The sequence below is a fragment of the Coregonus clupeaformis genome, chromosome 17 (genome assembly GCF_020615455.1).
Source record: "Coregonus clupeaformis isolate EN_2021a chromosome 17, ASM2061545v1, whole genome shotgun sequence".
Classification (NCBI taxonomy): domain Eukaryota; kingdom Metazoa; phylum Chordata; class Actinopteri; order Salmoniformes; family Salmonidae; genus Coregonus; species Coregonus clupeaformis.
Genome location: NC_059208.1, coordinates 70550985 through 70572423, shown reverse-complemented (window position 1 = coordinate 70572423; position 21439 = coordinate 70550985). Strand labels below are relative to the sequence as shown.

Below are 21439 nucleotides of genomic sequence, written 5' to 3'. Positions count from 1 at the left end.
GCTCTAGATATTACTGTAGGTAAAAAAAACCTGTCATGGGGGTATGACAGAGCCTGTGCCTGTACCGACACCTACCGTTTTAAATACACTCCCTCCTCCCTCTGTTCCTCACACATTTAGGGTTAGTCCGTAATAGCACCCTATTCCCTATATAGTGCACTACAGGGAATACAGCAGTTGCCATTTCTGATGCAGCTTTCCACAACAGGGATTGTAGGGGGGAGAAAACGCTTAGCATTGATCGAGTTGACGAGGTAGGCGTAAAGAGGGTGGGGTAAATGCTATTCACAAAAGGTGTATAAACTGCGTTGACACTCTACATCACCGACACTCGCTCTCTCTCTCACACACACCCCTCCCCCTAAATTCCCACGTCCATGCAGTGAGCTCACTGCAGTGTGACTCCTCTCTCCCCCTCCGCATAATAGAATATCGATTGCCCGGCTTTGCCGCAGTGTGCAGTATGCCAGTGAGTGAAGTGTGTGTGTGAGGATGGGAGAACCTCCAAAGTCATCTCCATGGCAACCTGTGCATGGGGTTGTCTTCATGAGCAGTGTACAGGGGTCATGTACAAAGGGGGAAAAGAGGGGGGCGGTGAGCACTGCGGTATCTGAAGAGTCAGACTGAGAGGGTGGGAAGGACAGGGAGGAGGACACAGAGAGAAAGAGAAAAGTAGGGAAACTACATCCTCTTGGGGGGGCGGTACATCCGGGACACAAAAGGGCCTACAAAGTATTGCAATTTTGGCACATATACTGTACATACAGAATATACACACAACCTTTAATACCCTTTAATGTAATGTTTTAAATCCCCACAAATAAATATTATGCGCAAAAGGGACCCAAATATGTCAGAGGTCATGCTTGGACTTGAGTCCTCACACACACACAAAATCGGACGCAACACAATATCTTACAGGTAGGAGAGTTTATTGCACTTCCCAATTGTCATTAAAAATACCAAAAAGATAACATGACTTTTAAAAATAATATATTGACCTTTAAATGTCAAAGCCGTAATGCAGAGCTAATCAATTATGAAAAGTTAACAATCAACACTGCACCACATGCCTGCATATGACTAAAAGTAGATAGAGTATGTACAATACAGAGTATGATTTAAACATAATGCTTGATCACCATTAGGTATCTGGAATATCCAATAAGCATTGCTTTAAAGTAAATGCAATTTGTCTAAAAGAACCATTACTTTAGTTTGGGTAAATACATTGTAAAGCTGCAAATGGCACTTCTTCCCCAGTCAGAGCGGTGTTTTGCGATTTTGTGCTATTTCCCTCATGCAGTTTAATAGTCCACAATGAGGACTATTCAACATCAGCTATATAGGATAAAAACCAATCTGTCTTATTACTGTGGTGATGTTAAAGCTCTTTGTAACATGTCAGGTCTTGAGTTGACCGAGTTACATTTTGTATTATTAGATATCCACAAGGTAACATTAAACAGAAGGAACAGGCATTAAACAAAAGGCTGACACTGATTTTTCACAGGACGAAATTTGTATTAAACACAAATGAGAGGTATCTATAACATTTGGAAAAGGCCTACAGTATGAAGCAGGCATACCGATGAAGTATGTGCTGAGGTATATGAACGGCTCAGTCACTCTTTGTGCGTATGACAGTCAATCCATATATTCTTCTAAATTGAGTATTATTATGGTCTTAAAGAGTTTTAGAGGGTCATAAACAGCAAATTACTTCAGATGCAAGACAAGGTGCATTCTGTGTTATATTATGAAAGGTCAAAGGTGAGTGTTGAGGGTTCACACATAGAGAATGATAGAGGCCTCTAGTGGCCAAAGGGCTGTTTTAGCATGGGCAGCACCATTGAGGGCTTCCACTATGCTTCTGCCATTTTAAAGTAGTCTAAGTGGTCAACTGGGTGGGGATTCCTGTGGGTTGTAGCCTCAATGGTGCTGCCCATGCTGTCACAGATGCTATAATGGCACAGATATAAAGATGAGTCCTCTAACCCTTCACACAGGCTCCATGAAGAGCTCCTCCATTTCCGATCCTCCCTCCAGCTCTCGGAAGGCAGCGTGAGAGCCAATCACAAACATTGTCGCCCCTGAGTGACAAGAGAGACAGTCAATCAAATGGAAGAGATAGGAGAGGCTGGGGAAAAGGAGAGTGGAAGCCTAGGTTACAGTTAGGGCTCCATCTTGAGAAGCCAAACACAATGGTTAAACTTAGCAAATGATACGAAAAACTAGTTCTAAACAGACGTGTTTCTGAATAAGGTTTATCTGATCAAAATGTACACATTGCTAGTATAGGAAGCATGAGGCAGCGTGGATGTTGAAGAAAGAAGGTGCCGTAGAGAACTATCTGTACAAGTAAATTGTTTTGCCCCAACAGTTAGCAAGCTACTGCTCCTACGACACTGCTTCCTGCCACCAAAAATTATGAGGTGGCCCCAGTTATGTTTACGTTTTGTGACGTATCCACTTTCATAGTTTGTTTTTAGCATATTAACGTTATTCACTATCATAATTGGTAGGAACGTGCATCTTTCCCTTTCAAGTCGATACGTATCTAGATACATGGGCTCCGATACGATACAGGAACAGTACGTTTTAGTTTGAAACTATTTGGTTTGATTAGAGAATGAATTGATGCGATACATTAACATTTGTTGCATAAACACATTCATTTTCCATTCTAAATTAAAACCGGCTGCTGATGGAGCCCATGAGGGGGGTGGGTGGGTGGGGTGGTATGTGTGAATGATGTATGTCAATGGTGTAGACCAGGGCTGCCCAACCCTCTTCCTGGTGATCTACTGTCCTGTAGGTTTTCAGTCCAACCCTAATTTAGCATATCTGACTAGTTAAGGTCTTGTTGAGCAGCTAATAAGTAGAATCAGCTGTGTTAAATTAGGGTTGGACTGAAAACCCACAGGACGGTAGATCTCCAGGAAGAGGGTTGGGCAGCCCGGGTGTATACTATGTAGGCACCTGATCTGAGCCATAAGGGAGACTAGGCATCTACCACCCCACTATCAGATTAGTAACCCATGTTTTCTGTACCCCCACCCTCACCATCACCCACTAACTCACTTGTAATTTTTGCAGATTAAGTGTTTGAGCTAGTAATGTATCAATATGTATTGTTTACAATTTAGCCATGACATAGCCAATGAATATACACTAAGTATACCAAACATTAGGAACATCATCCCTAATATTGAGTTGCACCCCCCCTTTTTTCCCTCAGAACAGCCTCAATTCGTCAGGGCATGGCCTCTACAAGGTGTCGAAAGCATCCCACAGGGATGCTGGCGCATGTTGACTCAAATTTTTTTTTTTTGTCTTGTCCATTCACCCTCTGAATGGCACACATACACAAACTGTCTCAATTGTCCCCATCTCAAAGTCTAATAGTTTTGACCATTTGGAAGTTATTAAGCAAGTTTATTTTCTCCTCCCTCTTTGGCCATGCAGCGCACCTCGCAAAAGTGATTCCTTGCTATGAAACTATCAACTTTAACCTAATATATATATATATATATATATATATATATATATATATATATATATATATATATATATATATATATATATATATATATATATATGTAAAAATGACCATATACACTGATTGTTTAAAGCAAAACTAACAAACTATTGCTGATGGTGAACTTGAACAATCTAAATAAAATATATTGTAACCCCCGTTCAGCAGGTATAGCCAGATGAGTTGTGTCTCCGGTAGTTTACTTTTATTCTGGTAAAACACCATTTTCAACAGCGCATAGATAACAATCTAGCAAATTACATTGGTTGTCACTCAACGAATAAAGCCTAATATCGCGCGAGCCATTTTAGCGTTTGAATACAGAAGGAGCCCGTAGATGTGCAAGATCAGGAACAGGCGGCGTACCTCGCGTTGGTCAGCGCGCGAAGCTGGGCACAGTTTGACTAGGCTACTGATATTCCCTGAGATTGTTCGGCATGGAAAATTACTTGTAGATCAATGACAATCAACACAGTTACACGCTTATTAATTCGACACTGAAGGAGAGGACGCATCATTTGTCTCAAAATACGAGGAACTTTCGGAAGGTAGAAAGAATGTAATATGTGCAAAATATGTTAGTGAATCTGCAATTCGTAACGTTTGAATCGATTTTCTAACTGATCCAAACTACATTTGGATCGATTTGGGGTCCGATTCAGTGGTATTTTAAACATTTGAATCGGGGACCGATGCATATCGGTGAATCGTTACATCCCTAATAATTGGTCTCCTTCAAAGAAAGATTAATTTGTGAAATATATTCCACAAAGTATTTCTAGGCCTAAGTCTACAGTTATCTCAGGTCTGATGTGTACAGTAAAGAGTGAGATGGGGTTGTAACTTACCCAGGATCCAAAACACTGCAGCTCCTGCACCAGCCAACCAAAACACAGGGAAAGAGACCGCCCCCGCCAGACCCAATTGGTGAGGTCCGGTCACCTCTTTTCCTGTGGGAAAATTTAAATCACTCAGATTTCAAGTACTATTCACCCAATTTATGGAGAAATTTCAGTGCCAACAGAAATTGTATTTGAATTCCATAATTTTGAATTTGTATTAGGATATTGAATTTGAATTGAATCTTTTTCCATTTGTAATGCACAAATTGAATCATATAATTCATAATTTGAATATTGCATTTCGCTTTTAAATTCTATTCAAATTCAATTGAATATTCAATGTGAATATTTCCATTTCCATTTCAATATGGTAGATAGTGCATTCATTGCCTGTGTATCAAGTTTACAAACTATTATTTCAAGTTGATCCGTTTCATATATTCAACTTCTAGGATGCATTCAGATTCAGTTTTCAAATTAAGTTCTCTAAATTCAGATTCAAAATCAGAGACAACATCCTGGTACTTTGCCAGGCAGGAAATGTAGAGGAGAACAGATCGAATCAAACGCTCTCTGTGGTAAACAGAAGCTTCTGGTGGTTTCTGAAGCCAATGTGGCATTGTGATGAGGCAGCCTTAAACTGGCCTCATCACCATTTGAAAGGGTCTTAAAATGTCTTTCATGAAGTTAATATTATCTCAAATGCTTAACTATATACATGTGTGGTTTGGATAATAGTCCATCAGCATGCATAGCTATCTACCAGTTTAGGTGTGCTTGGCCTTAATTGTTTGCTACAGAGTTGGTTGCTCAGGTTTAAGTTACTGTAGGTGTGGCGAGTTAAATAATTAGCGTGTAGTTCACCCATGCTTTCAGTCTCCCTGAGTAGTAGTTCTAATCATGTTCTATTTCATGTAGCTCTCATGTACATGACTAAATATGGTAATTTAAACTAATGAACGCAATTAACTTAAATAATGTGCTCCATAGAGTTACCAGGTCTAATTAACAAAGTAAAGTTATTCTAATTAAATGCTCATTCTCATTGGTTAGTGTGGGCGGAGTTGAGGCGCAAAGGGATAAGTGCCGTCCTTTTCTCTCAGCTCAGGGTTGAACACCATTTTACAATGTGCTCCACAGAAGTTTGTTTGTTAAGTCCTGTGTGTACAGGCAGTTGATTTAGGCTGTTCTGGTAGACTCTCTTTAGTCCCAGTAAGGCACGAGTTAGGCTCTCTTTAGATCTGGAAAAGGGTTAATGCCTAGTTCTGCTGTTTAGCATTTAGGCCTAGTCTTCGCTGCAGTAGGAACCCTATTGAGGGGCTGAGCTTTAGACTCGCTGTCATCTGTCATTTTTGTGAGTTTCCGTATCCTGAATGGTGGAGATATGGACAACTGTTTGAGACAAGCCATGTATCCTGAAACCCTGCATCTGTAATAAATGCAAGTATTGTTTTTGTACAATCATGGGTCCTCCTCATTCCCACCTATCACCTCCCTTGGATACTCTGGGTCTGCTATTCTACAGGCATGTTGCATTTATTTCCTTTCTATGAATTTGGCTCTAGCGTTTGAACCGTTTTGGCTATAAGCTATTATGACCCCATTCCTGAAATCTTAGGAACATGAACGTGCCTTCTGTCCCCTCTATGATGATCACAGGCCGCGCAAGACATGTTAGAAGGGAGAGCCACAAAAACCACAATTTGGCCACCATAGGAATAGCCTTTCCACTCCCTATTTAATATTGCGCTTGAGACTGACTGGGTTCGAACCAGGTCTCCTGCACATCACAAGACTGTGCAAGCCCACTTCGCTTAAGCCTATAGGGATCAGTTCAGAAAATTCATGTAAACTGCTTGCTTAACGAGTACCACCTTTCTCTGATTCAGCTCATAACGAGACTCACTCAGGACCTCTGCCTAGCAAACATGTGACCGCCCTCCTGAAGCATTCCAACCCAATGCGTTATTTACTGAAAAAGGGCTTCTTCAATTGTGACAGAAATGGTAATCTACCTTCATTAGATATATTTAGATTTCTAAACTATAAGTCCTACAAACACATGCTTAGTACTGTTAGAAAGGTATGAACTGTGGGATTCTAATACAGATGAACAACAACGTGACTATTACAGAGCAACAGCAGGCAAAGAAAAGCGCAAACAACTATATATATATATATATATATATATATATACACATACACTGAACAAAAATATTGAACAACATGCAACAATCTTTTTGATTTTATTGAGCAACAGTTTATATAAGGGATTCAGTCAACTTTAATAAATAAATTAGGCCCTAATCTATGGATTTCACATGATTGGGAATACAGATATGCATCTGTTGGTCACAGATACCTTTAAAAAAAGGTAGGGGCGTGGATCAGAAAATCAATCAGTATCTGGTGTGACCATAATTTGCCTCATGCAGCACGACACATCTCCTTCACATAGAGTTGATCAGGCTGTTGATTGTGGCCTGTGGAATATTTTCCCACTCCTCTTCAATGGCTGTGCGAAGTTGCTGGATATTGGCGGGAACTGGAACACGTTGTCGTATACGTCGATCCAGAGCATCCCAAACATGCTCAAATGGGTGACATGTCGGTCTGGTGAGTATGCAGGCCATGGAAGAACTGGGACATTTTCAGCTTCCAGGAATTGTGTACAGATCCTTACAACATGGGGCCGTGCATTATCTTGCTGAAACATGAGGTGATTGCGGCAGATGAATGGCACAACAATGGGCCTCAGGATCTCGTCACAGTATCTTTGTGCATTCAAATTGCCATCGATAAAATGCAATTGTGTTCGTTGTCAGTAGCTTATGCCTGCCCATACCATAACCTCACAGCCACCATGGGGCACTCTGTTCACAACATTGAGATCAGCAAACCACACAACACCATATACGCCGTCTGCCATCTGTCCGGTACAGTTGAAACCGGGATTCATATTATATTGGTGCTGTGATCTCTCAGTATGAGGTCAAAGTGGGGTTAAATGTAACCAAGGTGGTTCGATGAACCACGCTCTTTTGATGAGTAACCTTGCTGGAGACATGTTAGCTTCCTGAACTCATCCCTATGGGCTTTAGCTAAGTGGGCTAACACAGTCTTGTGACATGCAGGAGGCCTGGTTGAAACCCAGTCAGTCATAAGAGCAAGATTAAATAGGGAGTGAAAAGGCTATCCTTAGAAGGGTCTATGACCGGGCTATTAAACTATATTCTTATGGGGGCCACATTTTTGTGACACTCCCTTCTAACGTCTCCTGCGCGGCCTGTGATCATCATATTGGGGAACAGAAGGCATGTACATGTTTCAGAGAGTAACCTTTCAGGAATGGGGTCATAATAGCGTATAGCTAAAACGGTTCAGACACTAGAGCCACATTCATAGGAAGACAATACATTAACACATGCCACATTGGCTTCAGAAACTGCTAGAAGCTTCTGTTTACCATAGAGAGCGTTTGATTCAAACCTCTACCTTTCCTGGCTGGCAAAGTACCAGGATGTCGTCTCTGGTTTTGAATCTGAATTTAGAGAACTGAATTTGAAAACTGAATCTGAATGCATCTGAGAAGTTGAATATATGAAACTTTGATCAACTTCAAATGATAGCTTGTAAACTTGGTACACAGACAATGAATGCAATATCTACCATATTGAAACTGAATATATAAATATTGAATTTGAACAATCAATTAAATTTAAAACAATGCAATATTCATTAAAGTCAGTATCAAATCATGAAATACAATAATCAAATAATTAAATTTGTTACAAATATTAAATTCAAATTCAATATCCTAATACAAATGTAAAATTATGGAATTCAAATAAAATGTATGTTGTTACTGAAAATCGCTCCATATCAATCATCGTACAGATCCTGACTCCTTTACTCACCAAAGACGACCAATTTAGACTCCTGGGACTTGAGGTGGATAATGTAGAAGGCACCAAAAAACACTGCCAAAGCAATCAGCAGCATGGGAGAGCTGATACTGAGGTAAAGAGGGGGAGATTGGAAGAGGGAAAGAGTTATTCTTTGATAATCACAGATTCTAAATCAACTCAATCCAGCATAGATCTAGGCCTATTCGAACCACTGAGATTTTGAATTTGAAAAGAAAATAGGCTGCTGGCAGCAGTCTGTCTAGATACAATATGTAATTACTGTGTTTTTATATTCACCGAATACCACAGTGTCTTTAAACTCCTGTCCCGCAGCTCTTACATGCAGTAGAGGATGAGGCCAAGGAAGATAAAGGTGTAGTTGCTGTTGTAGGTGTCCAGGTTGCGCACCACCCTCTGGCACAGTTCGCCAAAGTTGCGGGGCTTGGTGAACTTCCTGTGATCCACGAAGCCTGCCCAGGGACGGATGGACGCACGGCGACGATCAAACCACTCCTTGGCCACACCGGCCGAGAGGCCTTTGGGCAGCCACAGCCTGTGAGGCAAGGCAGAAAGCCAGGGTGGTAAACTAAACAAGAGGTATGGGGAGATGGAAAAAATGTATAGCATCAATCCAAGAGACTGATGGTGGACAGAATGAACAACAACACATCATAGCCAGGCATAATACAGGGAAAGGACAAACTGACCCATCTAGCTCCTTTAGTGGTAGGCTAGATTAAGAAAAATATGAGACAAATTCAGATCACAATTGATTGTCCTACAGACACAATAATAGCCACAGAAGAATGACTACACATGAAATGAGGACTGTATATAAAATGTATTTGGACCAGAACCCATCACCAACAATGGTCCCAGAGAGCTACATGGTGCTACAACTCATCAAGTTGAATCAGGTGTGATCGTGCTGGGCTGGAACAAAAGCCTGCCCACCCTGTAGCTCTCCAGGACCAGGTTTAGTGACTGTTGGCACTAGACCAGGGCTCTCCAAACCTGTTCCTGGAGAGCCGTCCTGTAGGTTCACTCCAACCCTAATCCAGCTCACCTGATTCTAATATTTAGCTGGTTGACAAGCTGAATCAGAGAGGTTACAACTGGGGTTGGAGCAAAAACCTGCTTGTGGGTAGCTCTCCAGGAACAGGATTGGTGAGCGCTGCACTAGACAGATTAACTAACAGATAGAGACAGAGCTAGAAAAACAACAGCACACACTTTCCCATGACACCTCCGGCTCCAGCAGCATCAGCTGGCTCAGCGCTGAAGAGATCCCCTGCCTTGGAGTCCATGTCTACAAGGCAGTTCTCACCCTTTGGGACACCAGATTTCATTAGAGTAACTGACGCCGAGGTAGGAAAGATGTAGGCTAAAATACACCATGGGACATAGCAGTGACAGAAAATAGACATAAAAAGGTTAATGGCACTGTTTCACAAGTGACAACAAATCCTCTCACATAATGCAAAACGAGGCTTTCGATTGTTGTAACAAATTAATAACGCACAGTGACAAAGCTACAGACTGTAGGGAGAGTCTGGGTTATGGAATGGAAAATGTTTGTCATCATGGATGGGCTTACCCACAGACCGTTCAATTGCCACATCATTTAGCTAGATAGTTAAATAGAATATTAATTTCTGAATCACAGAAACTAACACACAAGTTGTTCACTGTCATTACTCGAAACCTTGAATATCTCCGTTTTAGACAACTTTTCTACACTAAATAACGATTCCTGTCGAAGAAGCTTTAACAGCCACATCACCATTCCTTCATGTCAATTATTGCTAAGCTTAGCCACTATTCTAGCAACCCGCATTGTCTCAGCTCACTGCCATGGAATTGTATATGAATAAGAATAGCTTTCGCTACATACAAAATAGTTACATAAATCATATAATTGAAGGCATACTCACAGTAGTTCAAAATGTTTACGGTGCTCAGAAATACTACTAACGCTGTGCTGTTGCTCAGCGGATGTGATGTGGAATAAAATTGAACGCAGGGTCTAACTTCCGGTATAATTTTTTCATGAATTTCAAAATAAAAGTCCAAAATAGGATCGAATACTTTTTTGTGTGGACTTCATCAAGATCATGTATTTTTATTAATTTATTACTGGAAAAATATTATAGCCATTTAACTGGAGTAGAAAATGAGATAAATACCTGATAGCTATTTATGAATTATGAGTTATCAATTAACATTATGTAACAGGAATGTCCAGGTGAACAAAAAGGAGAGCAATCGTTGATGAAGTCAAATCAAAATCATTCCGGTTTAATACAATTCAGGGAAACACCTCCAGAACAGAAGCATAGGAAATGTCTAAAGGTCCTTATATATTAATCACACAGCACCGAATGTTCTGTAAACACCAGCCAGAGGCTTGTAGGAAGTCAAATCAGCTGCTACAGAATCACAGTGTCACAGATACATTATCAGTGTGTCCTCAAATCCAGTCTTGCTTCAAACTTTAACCATAACATTCAACACTGGCAGACATTTGATACTGGCAGTTAAACATGTAAAAAATAATAACATCAGTAGTTAGTTACAATAGATAATTATATACTAACAGGCGCAAAACGACTTAATTAAATATAGACAGATACATTACCAAAGGGAATGCATCTGTCTGTGTCTCCCCACACAATCATGTTTATTACATTTCAACAGTAAATGAAATACAGGGAAAGAATTACCCAAATTATTTCCCATTACAGCATATCTGCTTTTTATTCTGTGCCACGTTCTGGATGTCTGAAAAATATATGATATAAAAATATGATATTTAAGTTTCTGGTTGAAATAAGAAGCACACATTTCAGATGGTAGCCCATGCACATTTAATAGTTCACCTGGAACCTAGCATACTAATTATTTATACCTGTCAATACATATACAATGAAATAGAAAAGTATTTATTTTCTTTGCGAGCAAATTGACATCAAACTCAGAGGTATGACAATAGTTTAGGAATGAAAGGCATGAAGTAACAAACACTTTAAAAAGTAGGACAACATCACAACAGTGTTCAAATCAGATATGATGTATTACTGGAGAACGCATTTTACTTTCAAGACAAAAAATGCAAAGTTTTGTTTTCAAGATACAGGACAGCAGCTCAAATGTGTGTCCTGTGTCATACTAATGAGCAGGGACTACTGCTGCTCAGAAATCTGATGTACTATGTTCATGTGGACTTCTAACAATGTTCTGTAAGTTCAAGCTAGTCCGGTCATATCTTGTTGACCCAAGAGCCGGGTTCTTGGGGGTATGTACTAGACCCCATCTCCTCTTTCTGGTGGAAGTGACAATATGCCCCTCAATCCTGTCTGATGCCCTTCCCCCCGAAGGCCATGCCATGTTATCTCCCTGTTGTGAATGTGCCTTCCTAGTGAGTCCATTTGAAGCACTTGCAGCAGGGATTGCATGTAAGCCTACAATTTTTCCTCAATGTGACTTGTTTGAAGCCTAGTTAACCTATACGGGACGGTTGATGTAACGTGCGCTAATTTGATTAGCATGACTGTTGTAAGTAACAGCAAACTTTCCAGGACATAGACATGTCCTATATGGGCAGAAAGCTTAAATTCTTGTTAATCTAACTGCACTGTCCAATTTACAGTATCTATTACAGTGAAAGAATACCATGCTATTGTTTGAGGAGAGTGCACAACAACAAAAAACTTATCACGGCAACTGGTTTGATACATTCACCTCTGAAGGTAATGTACTTACATTCAGTAATCTTGCTCTGATTTGTCATCCTAAGGGTCTCAGAGATAAAATGTAGCATAGTTCTGTTTGATAAAATCAATTTTTATATTCAAATGTAGGAATTTGGTTCTACAGTTTGAAACCCTGCTGTCTCTGGCTCCACACCCACCCCGCCCGGCCATCTAGATGTGTGAAAGTTAGTGTATAAGCTAATGATCCATCATGTATGACATTCCTGGGAGTGTGTATACTTACATTTTGTATTACCATATCATTTTCGTATGTTCATTTATGTACTTGAAAATGTATCAATTGGCCAATTCGGCACATTTGGGCAAACTTGATACAAAATAGTCCAGTATTGCAATGCTTCACTGGATCAATCTGAAACTTTGCGTGCAGCCTGCTGCCATCTAGTGGCCAAAATCTAAATTGCGCCTAAACTGCAATATTATATTGTGGCCTTTCTCTTGTATTTCAAAGATGATGGAACAAAAAAAATAATAGAAAACACATTTTTTTTTTTTTTATCATCTTTTACCAGATCTAATGTGTTATATTCTCCTACATTAATTTCACATTACCACAAACTTAAAAGTGTTTCCTTTTAAATGGTATCAAGAATATGCATATCCTTGCTTCAGTTCCTGAGCTACAGGCAGTTAGATTTGGGTATGTCATTTTAGGCGAAAATTGAAAAAAATAGTCAGATCCTTAAGAGGTTAATGCACTTGTGATAAAGCATTTTCTATAGGACACTTGTATAGTCTCTCACCTCTTTGTGTGAATCCTCATAAGCACTGTCAGATGAGCCAGATCACAGTTCTCTCCAGTTTTCTCACAAACACAGCAATTGGCCTATACGATTTATTTCCTGTGGGTCTTCATGTGCATTTTAAGATTTCCATTCTGAGCAAATCCTTTGCCACAATAATCACAACAATATGGTTTCTCCCCTGTATGAATCCTCCTGTGCGCGCTCAGATTTGCAGTATTGCTGAAACATTTGCTACAATCATGGCAGCAGTATGGTTTCTCCCCTGTGTGAACTCTCATGTGTCCTGTATAATTTGATCTGGTGCTGAAACTTTTGCCACAAACAGAACAGAGATATGGCTTCTCCCCAGTATGTCTCCTCCTGTGCAGAACCAGATGTCCACTTTGAGTGAATCCTTGGCCACATTCCTGGCAGCAATATGGTTTCTCGCCGGTGTGAGTCCTTTTGTGTCCAATCAAATTGGCTGCGTCACTGAAACACCTGCCACAATCATCGCAGCGGTATGGTTTCTCTCCTGTGTGAACCCTCATGTGCTTTTTCAGCCTAAGCTTTGTGGTGAACATTTTACCACAAACATGACAAAACTCAGGCTCAGCTACGATGTGAGTTTGGAGGTGGTCTTTCATACTCTCTTTAGAATCTAAGTGCTTTCCACACACACCACAGAGACATTCTTTATCCTCTATAAGTGCATGACTTTGCACATGATTCAAAAAGGGACGCTTGTACCGAAAAGACCTCCCACAAACCTTACAAGAACATGGAGTACATTTCATGCCATTTGCACTGCTATAAGTTTGTTTTCTTTTTTGTTTTCTTGTAGTCTTTGGTTTGTGTGACTTTAAAACAGACTGCACTCCTTTGCTTTCCATCCCATTGACATGGTCACTATTTTTACTCTGAGCTGAAGAACAGGTTGGTTCTGATATTCTGTAGTCCTCTCCATCAGGTTCTGTTTTGATCTGTCCAGTTACAATGTTTGGTTGAGAGTCTCTCTCCCTATTTTCCTCACTTTGGATTTGCGAGGACTGAGTTGGGTCCTGATCATAATCACTTACACAGAAAGGATCAAATATGAACTCTCTGGTGTCAGACTCCAGCCACTGAAGTTGCTTTTTGAGTTCCTCCTGCTCCTTTTTTATCCGTATGGGCTTGCTGTCCACCTGTCCAAGACTAAAGCTCCAATCCTGCTCACAGGGCTGCTGCTCAGGGGGAACCTCCTCTTCCAATACAGTGAGCTGCTGGAGGTCTGGAGGGAGAGAAAGGGATGAAATGGGAAACTCAAGTCTACTAACCTTACAATGCAACGGACGTTAAAATTGATAAAAGGTCAAAAATGCAGTTCTGATAATTGTAACAGCTGCATACTCAACGCTTTTCAAATAAATACAAATCCATCAAATATTGACTGAATTATAGAACATCAACAAAAAGTCTAAAACGGATTAAAAAAAACGTTAGCCTATGTGGCAAGTGAAATTACACCCTACAGAATGGCTGGAACGGGAGGAATCCTGATGGCGGGCATGCGCGTTGCCTCTTCAAGAATGTCTAGCCATAATGTTACTTTTGTGGACACTGACTCTCAAAATGAAATAACTAACATTGTCAATTTGTATTAAATATAGGTTGAATAATAAATGTAAGAAACCTGCTCTTTGTAACTTTATCTCAGGTTTAATAACGATGTCAAGAATATTCTGTAGACGGGCGATCTCCTCTTTCGAACGGGAAATCTCTTCCTGGTACTCCGCTATCGTTTTTTCAACTGCCCCAAATATCTCCTCAGCAGCCGCAGTTAACCGCTGGTTGAGAAACACTCTCAACAACTGTATTTTAGACATTTTTACAGAATGCTAGTGCTAGCTAGCTAACAATTAGGTGACAACGCTCTTCTTTGACAACTTCGTTCATCAATGATAGATTTTCATGGATCTGCTGTGCCAAACGCTTGCGTAGTCTGCACCACGGCTTAACGCATTTCGCAATGTCGCTGCCTACTGGAGTGGAGTGGACACGGTCAATTCGGATTTCTATGAACATTCTCCATTTCATACATAGACGATAAGGAACATTCATTTCGCTCCTTATGTGTACCACTCAGGGGTGGGACCAAGTCACTATTGTTCGAGTCACAAACAAGTCTCAAGTCACATGGTTCCGAATCTCAATATTTTTTAATACCACACAAACTACCGAAATTACAGGCTAAGAATGTTCATCTTATCATATTTCTCCAATGCCAAATCAGTTTGTCTTGTTTGCAACGAAACTGTCCCTGTTTGAAAATAAATAAATGTGAGACGTCATTAGGAATCTGAGCATGGTACTTTCAAAAGTTAGGCCTACCTTTCCACCATTAGACAGAATAGGCCTACCGACGCAGAAAAATGTAAGCTTTAACTGCTGGCTACTCTTCTTCCATGGCTTAACCCAACGTGAGAAGGTCACAAGTATTTCCCTAAAAGCTGTCTTGGTTTAAACATCTTCTATTGTACAGAAAGTGAATAGCTTAATCAATTCATTTAGTCTCCTAGGCTATAGAAGGTTGAATCTCAGCCTCAATGTCAAAGAAACTAAACAATGATATCCTCATATGCATCGGAGTCTTTCCCGGGTATCTTACAGCTTTGTTTTTAGCATCACTTTAAATAATCGGATCTGTTGTATTTCTTCAAAATCTTAAAATAACAATGGGTAGGCCTGCGCAGTTATACATCACTTTAAATAATTGGATATGTTTTTTTCTTCTTCAACATTTTAAGCTAACAATGGGTAGGCCTGTGCTTTTTGGCATTTTCTTTAATTAAAGGTAGGCCTATGGCATACCCACTCATACCCCCTCAATTCGAGTCCTGGTTTAAACTTAACAGCCCTTCAGAAATAAGAGGTAGGCTATTTAAAGAGTGCATAATGGATGGATGAATTGGCCTACAAATCAATGGATATAGCAGCCTATAGGTAGGCCTACCTCTTATTTCTTAAATATGAAGAAATAGGCTCCAACACAAAGCCCTCTTGTTGTTAGTAAAGTCTAACTAAAATGAAGACGATTGAAATGAATTTCTAGAATGTGCCTACTTTCAGCACCATGAGCACTCCATTTCCGATTGATTGTGCCACGGCTGCTGCTTCAAGCTTCAGCACCACAAAAGTTACTTGAATGGGGCTTATTGTGAGGTATTTTTCCACATTTTGTTACGTTACTGCCTTATTCTAACATTGATTAAATAATTAATCAATCTAGACACAATACCCCATAATGACAAAGCAAAAACAGGTTTTTAGACAATTTTGCAAATTTATAGAAAATAGAAATTCCTTATTTACATAAGTATTCAGACCCTTTGCTATGAGACTCGAAATTGGGCTCAGGTGCATCCTGTTTCCATTGATCATCCTTGAGATGTTTCTACAACTGGATTGGAGTCCACCTGTGGTAAATTCAATTGACTGGACATGATTTGGAAAGGCACACACCTGTCTATATAAGTCCCACAGTTGACAGTGCATGTCAGAGCAAAAACCAAGCCATGAGGTCGAAGGAATTGTCCGTAGAGCTCCGAGACAGGATTGTGTCGAGGCACAGATCTGGGGAAGGTTACCAAATAATTTCTGCATTCTTAAATGGAAGAAGTTTGGAACCACCAAGACTCTTCCTAGGGCTGGCCGCCCAGCCAAACCTCGCAATCGGGGGAGAAGAGCCTTGGTCAGGGAGGTGACCAAGAACCCGATATTCACTCTGACAGAGCTCCAGAGTTCCTCTGTGGAGATGGGAGAATCTTCCAGAAGAACAACCATCTCTGCAGCACTCCACCAATCAGGCCTTTATGGTAGAGTGGCCAGACGGAAGCCTCCTCAGTAAAAGGTACATGACAGCCCGCTTGGAGTTTGCCAAAAGGCACCTAAAAGACTCTGACCATGAGAAACAAGATTCTCTGGTCTGATGAAACCAAGGTTGAACTCTTTGGCCTGAATGCCAAGCGTCACATCTGGAGGAAACCTGGCACCATCCCTATGGTGAAGCATGGTGGTGGCAGCATCATGCTGTGAGGATGTTTTTCAGCGGCAGGGACTGGTAGACTAGTCAGGGTCGAGGGAAAGATGAATGGAGCAAAGTACAGAGAGATCCTTGATGAAAACCTGCTCCAGAGCACTCAGGACCTCAGACTGGAGCGAAGGTTCACATTCCAACAGGACAACGACCCTAAACACACAGCCAAGATAACGCTGGAGTGGCTTCGGGACAAGTTTCTGAATGTCCTTGAGTGGCCCAGCCAGAGCCCGGATTTGAACCCATTCTAACATCTCTGGAGAGACCTGAAAATAGCTGTGCAGCGATGCTCCCCATCCAACCTGACAAAGATTGAGAGGATCTGCAGAGAAGAATGGGAGAAACTCTCCAAATACAGGTGTGCCAAGCTTGTAGTGTCATACCCAAGAAGACTCGAGGCTGTAGTCACTGCCAAATGTGCTTCAACAAAGTATTGAGTTAAGGGTCTGAATACTTATGTAAATGTGATATTTCCGTTATTAATGTTTAATACATTTGCAAAAATGTATAAAAACCTGTTTTTGCTTTGTCATTATGGGGTATTGTGTTTAGATTGACAAACCATTTAATCAATTTTAGAATAAGGCTGTAACATAACAAAATGTGTAAAAAGTCAAGGGGTCTGAATACTTTCCGAATGCACTGTAACTCTGATAAATACATCAAGGGCAAGAAAAATATTGATTTTTATTAAAATCCATTATATTTGTAGCAAGCTATCAAAGTTGACTTCTGGTCCTTCTCATTTTCGCGCTCTCCTCAAACTGAACAGAACATAGGCTATAGGCGCAGTGTGTAATGCAGCCTAGATTTATTTAGCTGTACAGCAGATCAGCAATCTCTTCGCTAGCTCAGTTGTCAAACCTTTTGACCAGCGACCCCCCAAAAAGGAGTGGTTCAAAGCTTGCGACCTCCGCGCACGCAAATGCTCGCGCGCACAGGTGATGCATTTTCAAAACGCTAGATACAGAAAAAAAACTGCTTTTTATACCTGCATTTCGAGCTGAAAGTCATTCATGTTAGCAGTCAATAAGAACTATGGATATCACGTCACATTTTCACTTCTCTGGAGCGGGGGTTGCAGGATCGGATGGAAAGAATGATCTGTCTGTCGCCTTTTTCTTCCTCACAAATATCCTAATTAATTCGCCAGAATATGTCACATCTTCATCCCATAAGTATTTAAGGTAGTGCAATGTTACAGCTATCTTTAGACATATAGCCAGTACCACCACTGAGGTATGTAATTATAACCCGACCAAACTAGGCCCATCTGAAATATGAAAATGATCAATGAAATCACCAGGTAGCCTATTGTTCTGGCAAAGATGCGTCTGTAGCAGATTGCTAAACTGAATTTGATATGGATAATTTTAACGTCGGTAGGCTACTCTGTTTTTGCCAGGCAGAAAATTCAACAAGTGCTTTCTGATCACTAATCTGGATATGTGCGCCCGCTTTTGCGCGCCAATGCTGATGACTGGTTTGGTCAACAGTCAAGACACGCAATGTTTTGGTTCTGAAACACAGATTATAATAATTTGGTGCAATGTTAGTGACCAGATCGAATAAGAAAAGGCATAAATATAAAATACACATGTGTATGCATTGTTTATCAGTGGTGTAAAGTACTTACATAAAAATACTTTAAAGTACTACTTAAGTAGTTTTTTGGGGTATCTGTACTTTACTATTTATATTTTTTGCCAACTTTTACTTCACTACATTCCTAAAGAAAATAATGTACTTTTTACTCCATACATTTTCCCTGACACCCAAAAGTACTCGTTACATTTTGACAGGAAAATGGTCCAATTCACACATTTATCAAGAGAATATCCCTGGTCATCCCTACTGCCTCTGATCTGGCGGACTCACTAAACACAAATGCTTCGTTTGTAAAAAAAAAAAAAAAAGTTTTATTGTGCCATCTGGTTTGCTTAATATAAGGAAGTTGAAATGATTTATACTTTTACTTTTACTTTTGATACTTAAGTACATTTTAGCAATTCCATTTACTTTTGATACTTAAGTATATTTAAAACCAAGTACTTTTAGACTTTTACTTAAGTAATATTTTACTGGGTGACTTTCACTTTTACTTGAGTCATTTTCTATTAAGGTATATTTACTTTTACTCAAGTATGACAATTGAGTACTTTTCCCCATTCAGTTTCACACTCGCGACCCCAAAGCCTTCTCACAGCGCTACTGTACTGCACCCGACCTATGTTGAATGAGTTTGCTGGTCCAATCAGAGGATCGAGTGTGCGTTTCACAGGTAAAAAATGACAATAATGTAGGCATATGGAAAATGTTTTGGCTCTTGTGATCACTGGAGGAACAGGACAAAACAGAAGTAAAAACAGATGTGATGTGACATTACACCAAATGAACAAGACAAAAACCATCTTTATGCACAGACAGGTGTAAGATTTGCCTCTAAATCGTTACCTTAATTTGACAAATACAACTCACATTGATCAAGACTTATGTATATTTCCATTTGTAGGACCTGGGAAAGTGGTTACAAACATGTAAAAAGACAACACACAAAATTGCCATATAGATCCTATAATTAACTATAATATAGTGTTCTATTTTGTTATAGTGTAATTATATGGCAAGAGCATATGGCATATTATAATATTATATGGCAACAGTATATAAAAAGCATCAGGATGTAACTTTTTCATAGCAACTGTTGCCCTTTCCCCACACAAGGTACTGTCATATATTCTCCCTCTCGTGGGTAATCCTTATGTGCCTTCCAAGGGAGTTCATCCATTTGAAGGATTTGCCGCAATAATTACACCTAAACGGTTTTCCATCAGTGTGAATTGTCTGATGCCTATTCAATGCGCTTGTTGTCATAAAGCATTTTCTACATATAGGACACTTATATGGTCTCTCCCCTGTGTGACTCCTCACATGCGCTTTCAGATGATGAATATTGCTGAAACATTTGTCACAGACACGGCATTGCCATGGTTTCTCTCGGTTTTCCTCACTTTGTATTTGATAAAGATATGAGGACTGAGCTGCCGGGTTCTCTCCGTCTTCCTCACTTTCTATTTGGTGAAGGTATGAGGACTGACTTGGGTTCTCACTGTTTGTCTCACTTTGTATTTGGTCAAGATGTGATGAATGAGTTGGGTTCGCTCTGCTTTCCTCACTTTGTACTTGGTGAAGATGTGATGAATGAGTTGGGTTCTGAATCGGATCATAGTTACTTTTCAAACAGGCAGGACTGAATATGAAGTCTTTGGTACCAGATTCTAGCCAATGAAGTTGCTCTTCCCTCCGACTGGTCCGGAGTTCATCCTGCTCCTTTTTAATCTGTGTGGCCTCTGGATCCTCCTGTCCCAGACTTGGGCTCCACTCCTGCTCACAGTGCAGCTGCTCAGGGGGAAGATCCTCATCAGAGACAGTCAGCGGCTGGGGGTCTGAGGGAGGGAGAATGGATTTTAAAAATAAACCTAATGACATGATGAAAGCAATAAATATAAGTAGCAATAAGTAGAAAACAAAGACACATACATATAAGTAGCAATAAGTAGAAAACAAAGACACGCCAAGTCTGGATTCAAACCAATGCCGCAATTGAAACACCTGCCACTCATGGCTTATGAGTCCACCCATCCCATGCACAAGATTGTCTTTGGATTCTTACTTTTGTAAAACCTACAGCATAGTAGTGAACCTGCAGAGTTGAAACAGGCCAGGCAAACCTGCTGTCTCCAGCATCTTTTTGTGGTCTGACAAAACGTGTAGAATGCAGGTAGCTAGCAACAGACTTAGTTCTCGAGAATCCAAGGGGCTATGCTGGCAATGCAATTTGAGTCAGATGGGCAAATATTGATGAGCTTCACATGAATCAGTACTAGCTAAATGCAGTAATATCAAATCAGTAGCAGCTAGCTAGCTAGTGCCCATAAGCTTTTTTAAATGTCCCAAACCTGTTTTTTGTAACCTTAGCAGCCTCCGTAGACGGTTGTTCTCCTCTTTCGTGCGGGAAACTTCTTCCTGGTACTCTACAATTGTCTTTTCAATTGTCCCAAATATCTCATCAGCAGCAGCTGTCAATCTTTCGTTGAGAAACAATCTCAGCAACTCTATTTTTGACATTTTGAGGAATGCTAGGCGAGTAGCTACCACAAGTAACGTAAACAAAGCAGTGAGGTTCTTACTTCCGGTCACCTTTTTCTTCTCACGATTTTCTAAATAAAAGTTCTGTCGAGCGCTCTGAAATGGGATAAACTGAAATAAGATTTGAAAATTGGATAATTAAATAGAAATTGGATTGAGTAATAATTGATGCATCCAGAATTTTTTTTCAGAGAAAGACAAAACTATTAAAAAACGATATAACTATAAATGTTTATAATTATATAGGCTCTGTTATGTAAAATAGTTTGAGAAAACCTGTAAACTATTGACAATACTTAACAGGAGATTAAAGTGCACCAGAGTATAGATTGGTTAAATTGCCAAGTCACACACAAACACACAAAATACTAAATCCTTTGATACCTGCTTGGCAGTCACTGTGTCATAAAATATGATTATGTTTTC

The 21439-nt window shown here is 40.1% G+C and overlaps 2 protein-coding genes and 1 long non-coding RNA gene across 5 annotated transcripts; all 3 read right to left on the bottom strand.

Annotated features, from left to right (window-relative positions):
* Positions 1 to 1920: 1920 nt before the first annotated feature.
* Positions 1921 to 10304, bottom strand: LOC121562187 (prenylated Rab acceptor protein 1). Of its 3 annotated transcripts, XM_045226681.1 has the most exons (7): positions 10226 to 10304; positions 9525 to 9619; positions 8999 to 9022; positions 8632 to 8877; positions 8301 to 8398; positions 4390 to 4491; positions 1921 to 2093 (listed from the first exon to the last, which is right to left on the bottom strand). In XM_045226681.1, exons 2-7 carry the CDS (start codon positions 9596 to 9598, stop codon positions 2002 to 2004), a joined length of 636 nt encoding a protein of 211 aa, XP_045082616.1. In that variant the 5' UTR covers positions 9599 to 9619; positions 10226 to 10304; the 3' UTR covers positions 1921 to 2001. The 3 variants fall into 3 exon arrangements, with proteins under 3 accessions (XP_045082616.1, XP_045082615.1, XP_041730471.2); XM_045226680.1 differs by lacking the exon at positions 8999 to 9022 and having other exon boundaries at positions 9525 to 9675; positions 10226 to 10299; XM_041874537.2 differs by lacking the exon at positions 8999 to 9022 and having other exon boundaries at positions 8632 to 8844; positions 9525 to 9675; positions 10226 to 10299.
* Positions 10305 to 12560: 2256 nt separating this feature from the next.
* Positions 12561 to 14763, bottom strand: LOC121562185 (zinc finger and SCAN domain-containing protein 2). The gene is made up of 2 exons (XM_041874536.2): positions 14462 to 14763; positions 12561 to 14059 (listed from the first exon to the last, which is right to left on the bottom strand). The coding sequence occupies exons 1-2, from the start codon at positions 14652 to 14654 to the stop codon at positions 12900 to 12902; spliced, it is 1353 nt and encodes a 450-aa protein (XP_041730470.2). The 5' UTR covers positions 14655 to 14763; the 3' UTR covers positions 12561 to 12899.
* A 4584-nt stretch (positions 14764 to 19347) lies between these two features.
* LOC121562184 lies at positions 19348 to 21064 on the bottom strand. Its single transcript, XR_005999425.2, has 2 exons — positions 20824 to 21064; positions 19348 to 20310 (listed from the first exon to the last, which is right to left on the bottom strand). It is a non-coding gene; the product is annotated as an uncharacterized LOC121562184 (long non-coding RNA).
* Positions 21065 to 21439: the final 375 nt, after the last annotated feature.

Excerpts from the sequence above, each read along its gene's own strand:
- LOC121562187 (XM_045226680.1), bottom strand. The coding sequence starts at position 9,640 with ATGAAATCTGGTGTCCCAAAGGGTGAGAACTGCCTTGTAGACATGGAC. Across the intron at positions 4,492-8,300 it reads GTCTAAATTGGTCGTCTTTG|GAAAAGAGGTGACCGGACCT; the intron begins GTGAGTAAAGGA and ends ATTTTCCCACAG. Across the intron at positions 2,094-4,389 it reads TGCAGTGTTTTGGATCCTGG|GGGCGACAATGTTTGTGATT; the intron begins GTAAGTTACAAC and ends CTTGTCACTCAG.
- LOC121562185 (XM_041874536.2), bottom strand. The coding sequence starts at position 14,654 with ATGTCTAAAATACAGTTGTTGAGAGTGTTTCTCAACCAGCGGTTAACT. Across the intron at positions 14,060-14,461 it reads GATAAAGTTACAAAGAGCAG|ACCTCCAGCAGCTCACTGTA; the intron begins GTTTCTTACATT and ends CTCTCCCTCCAG.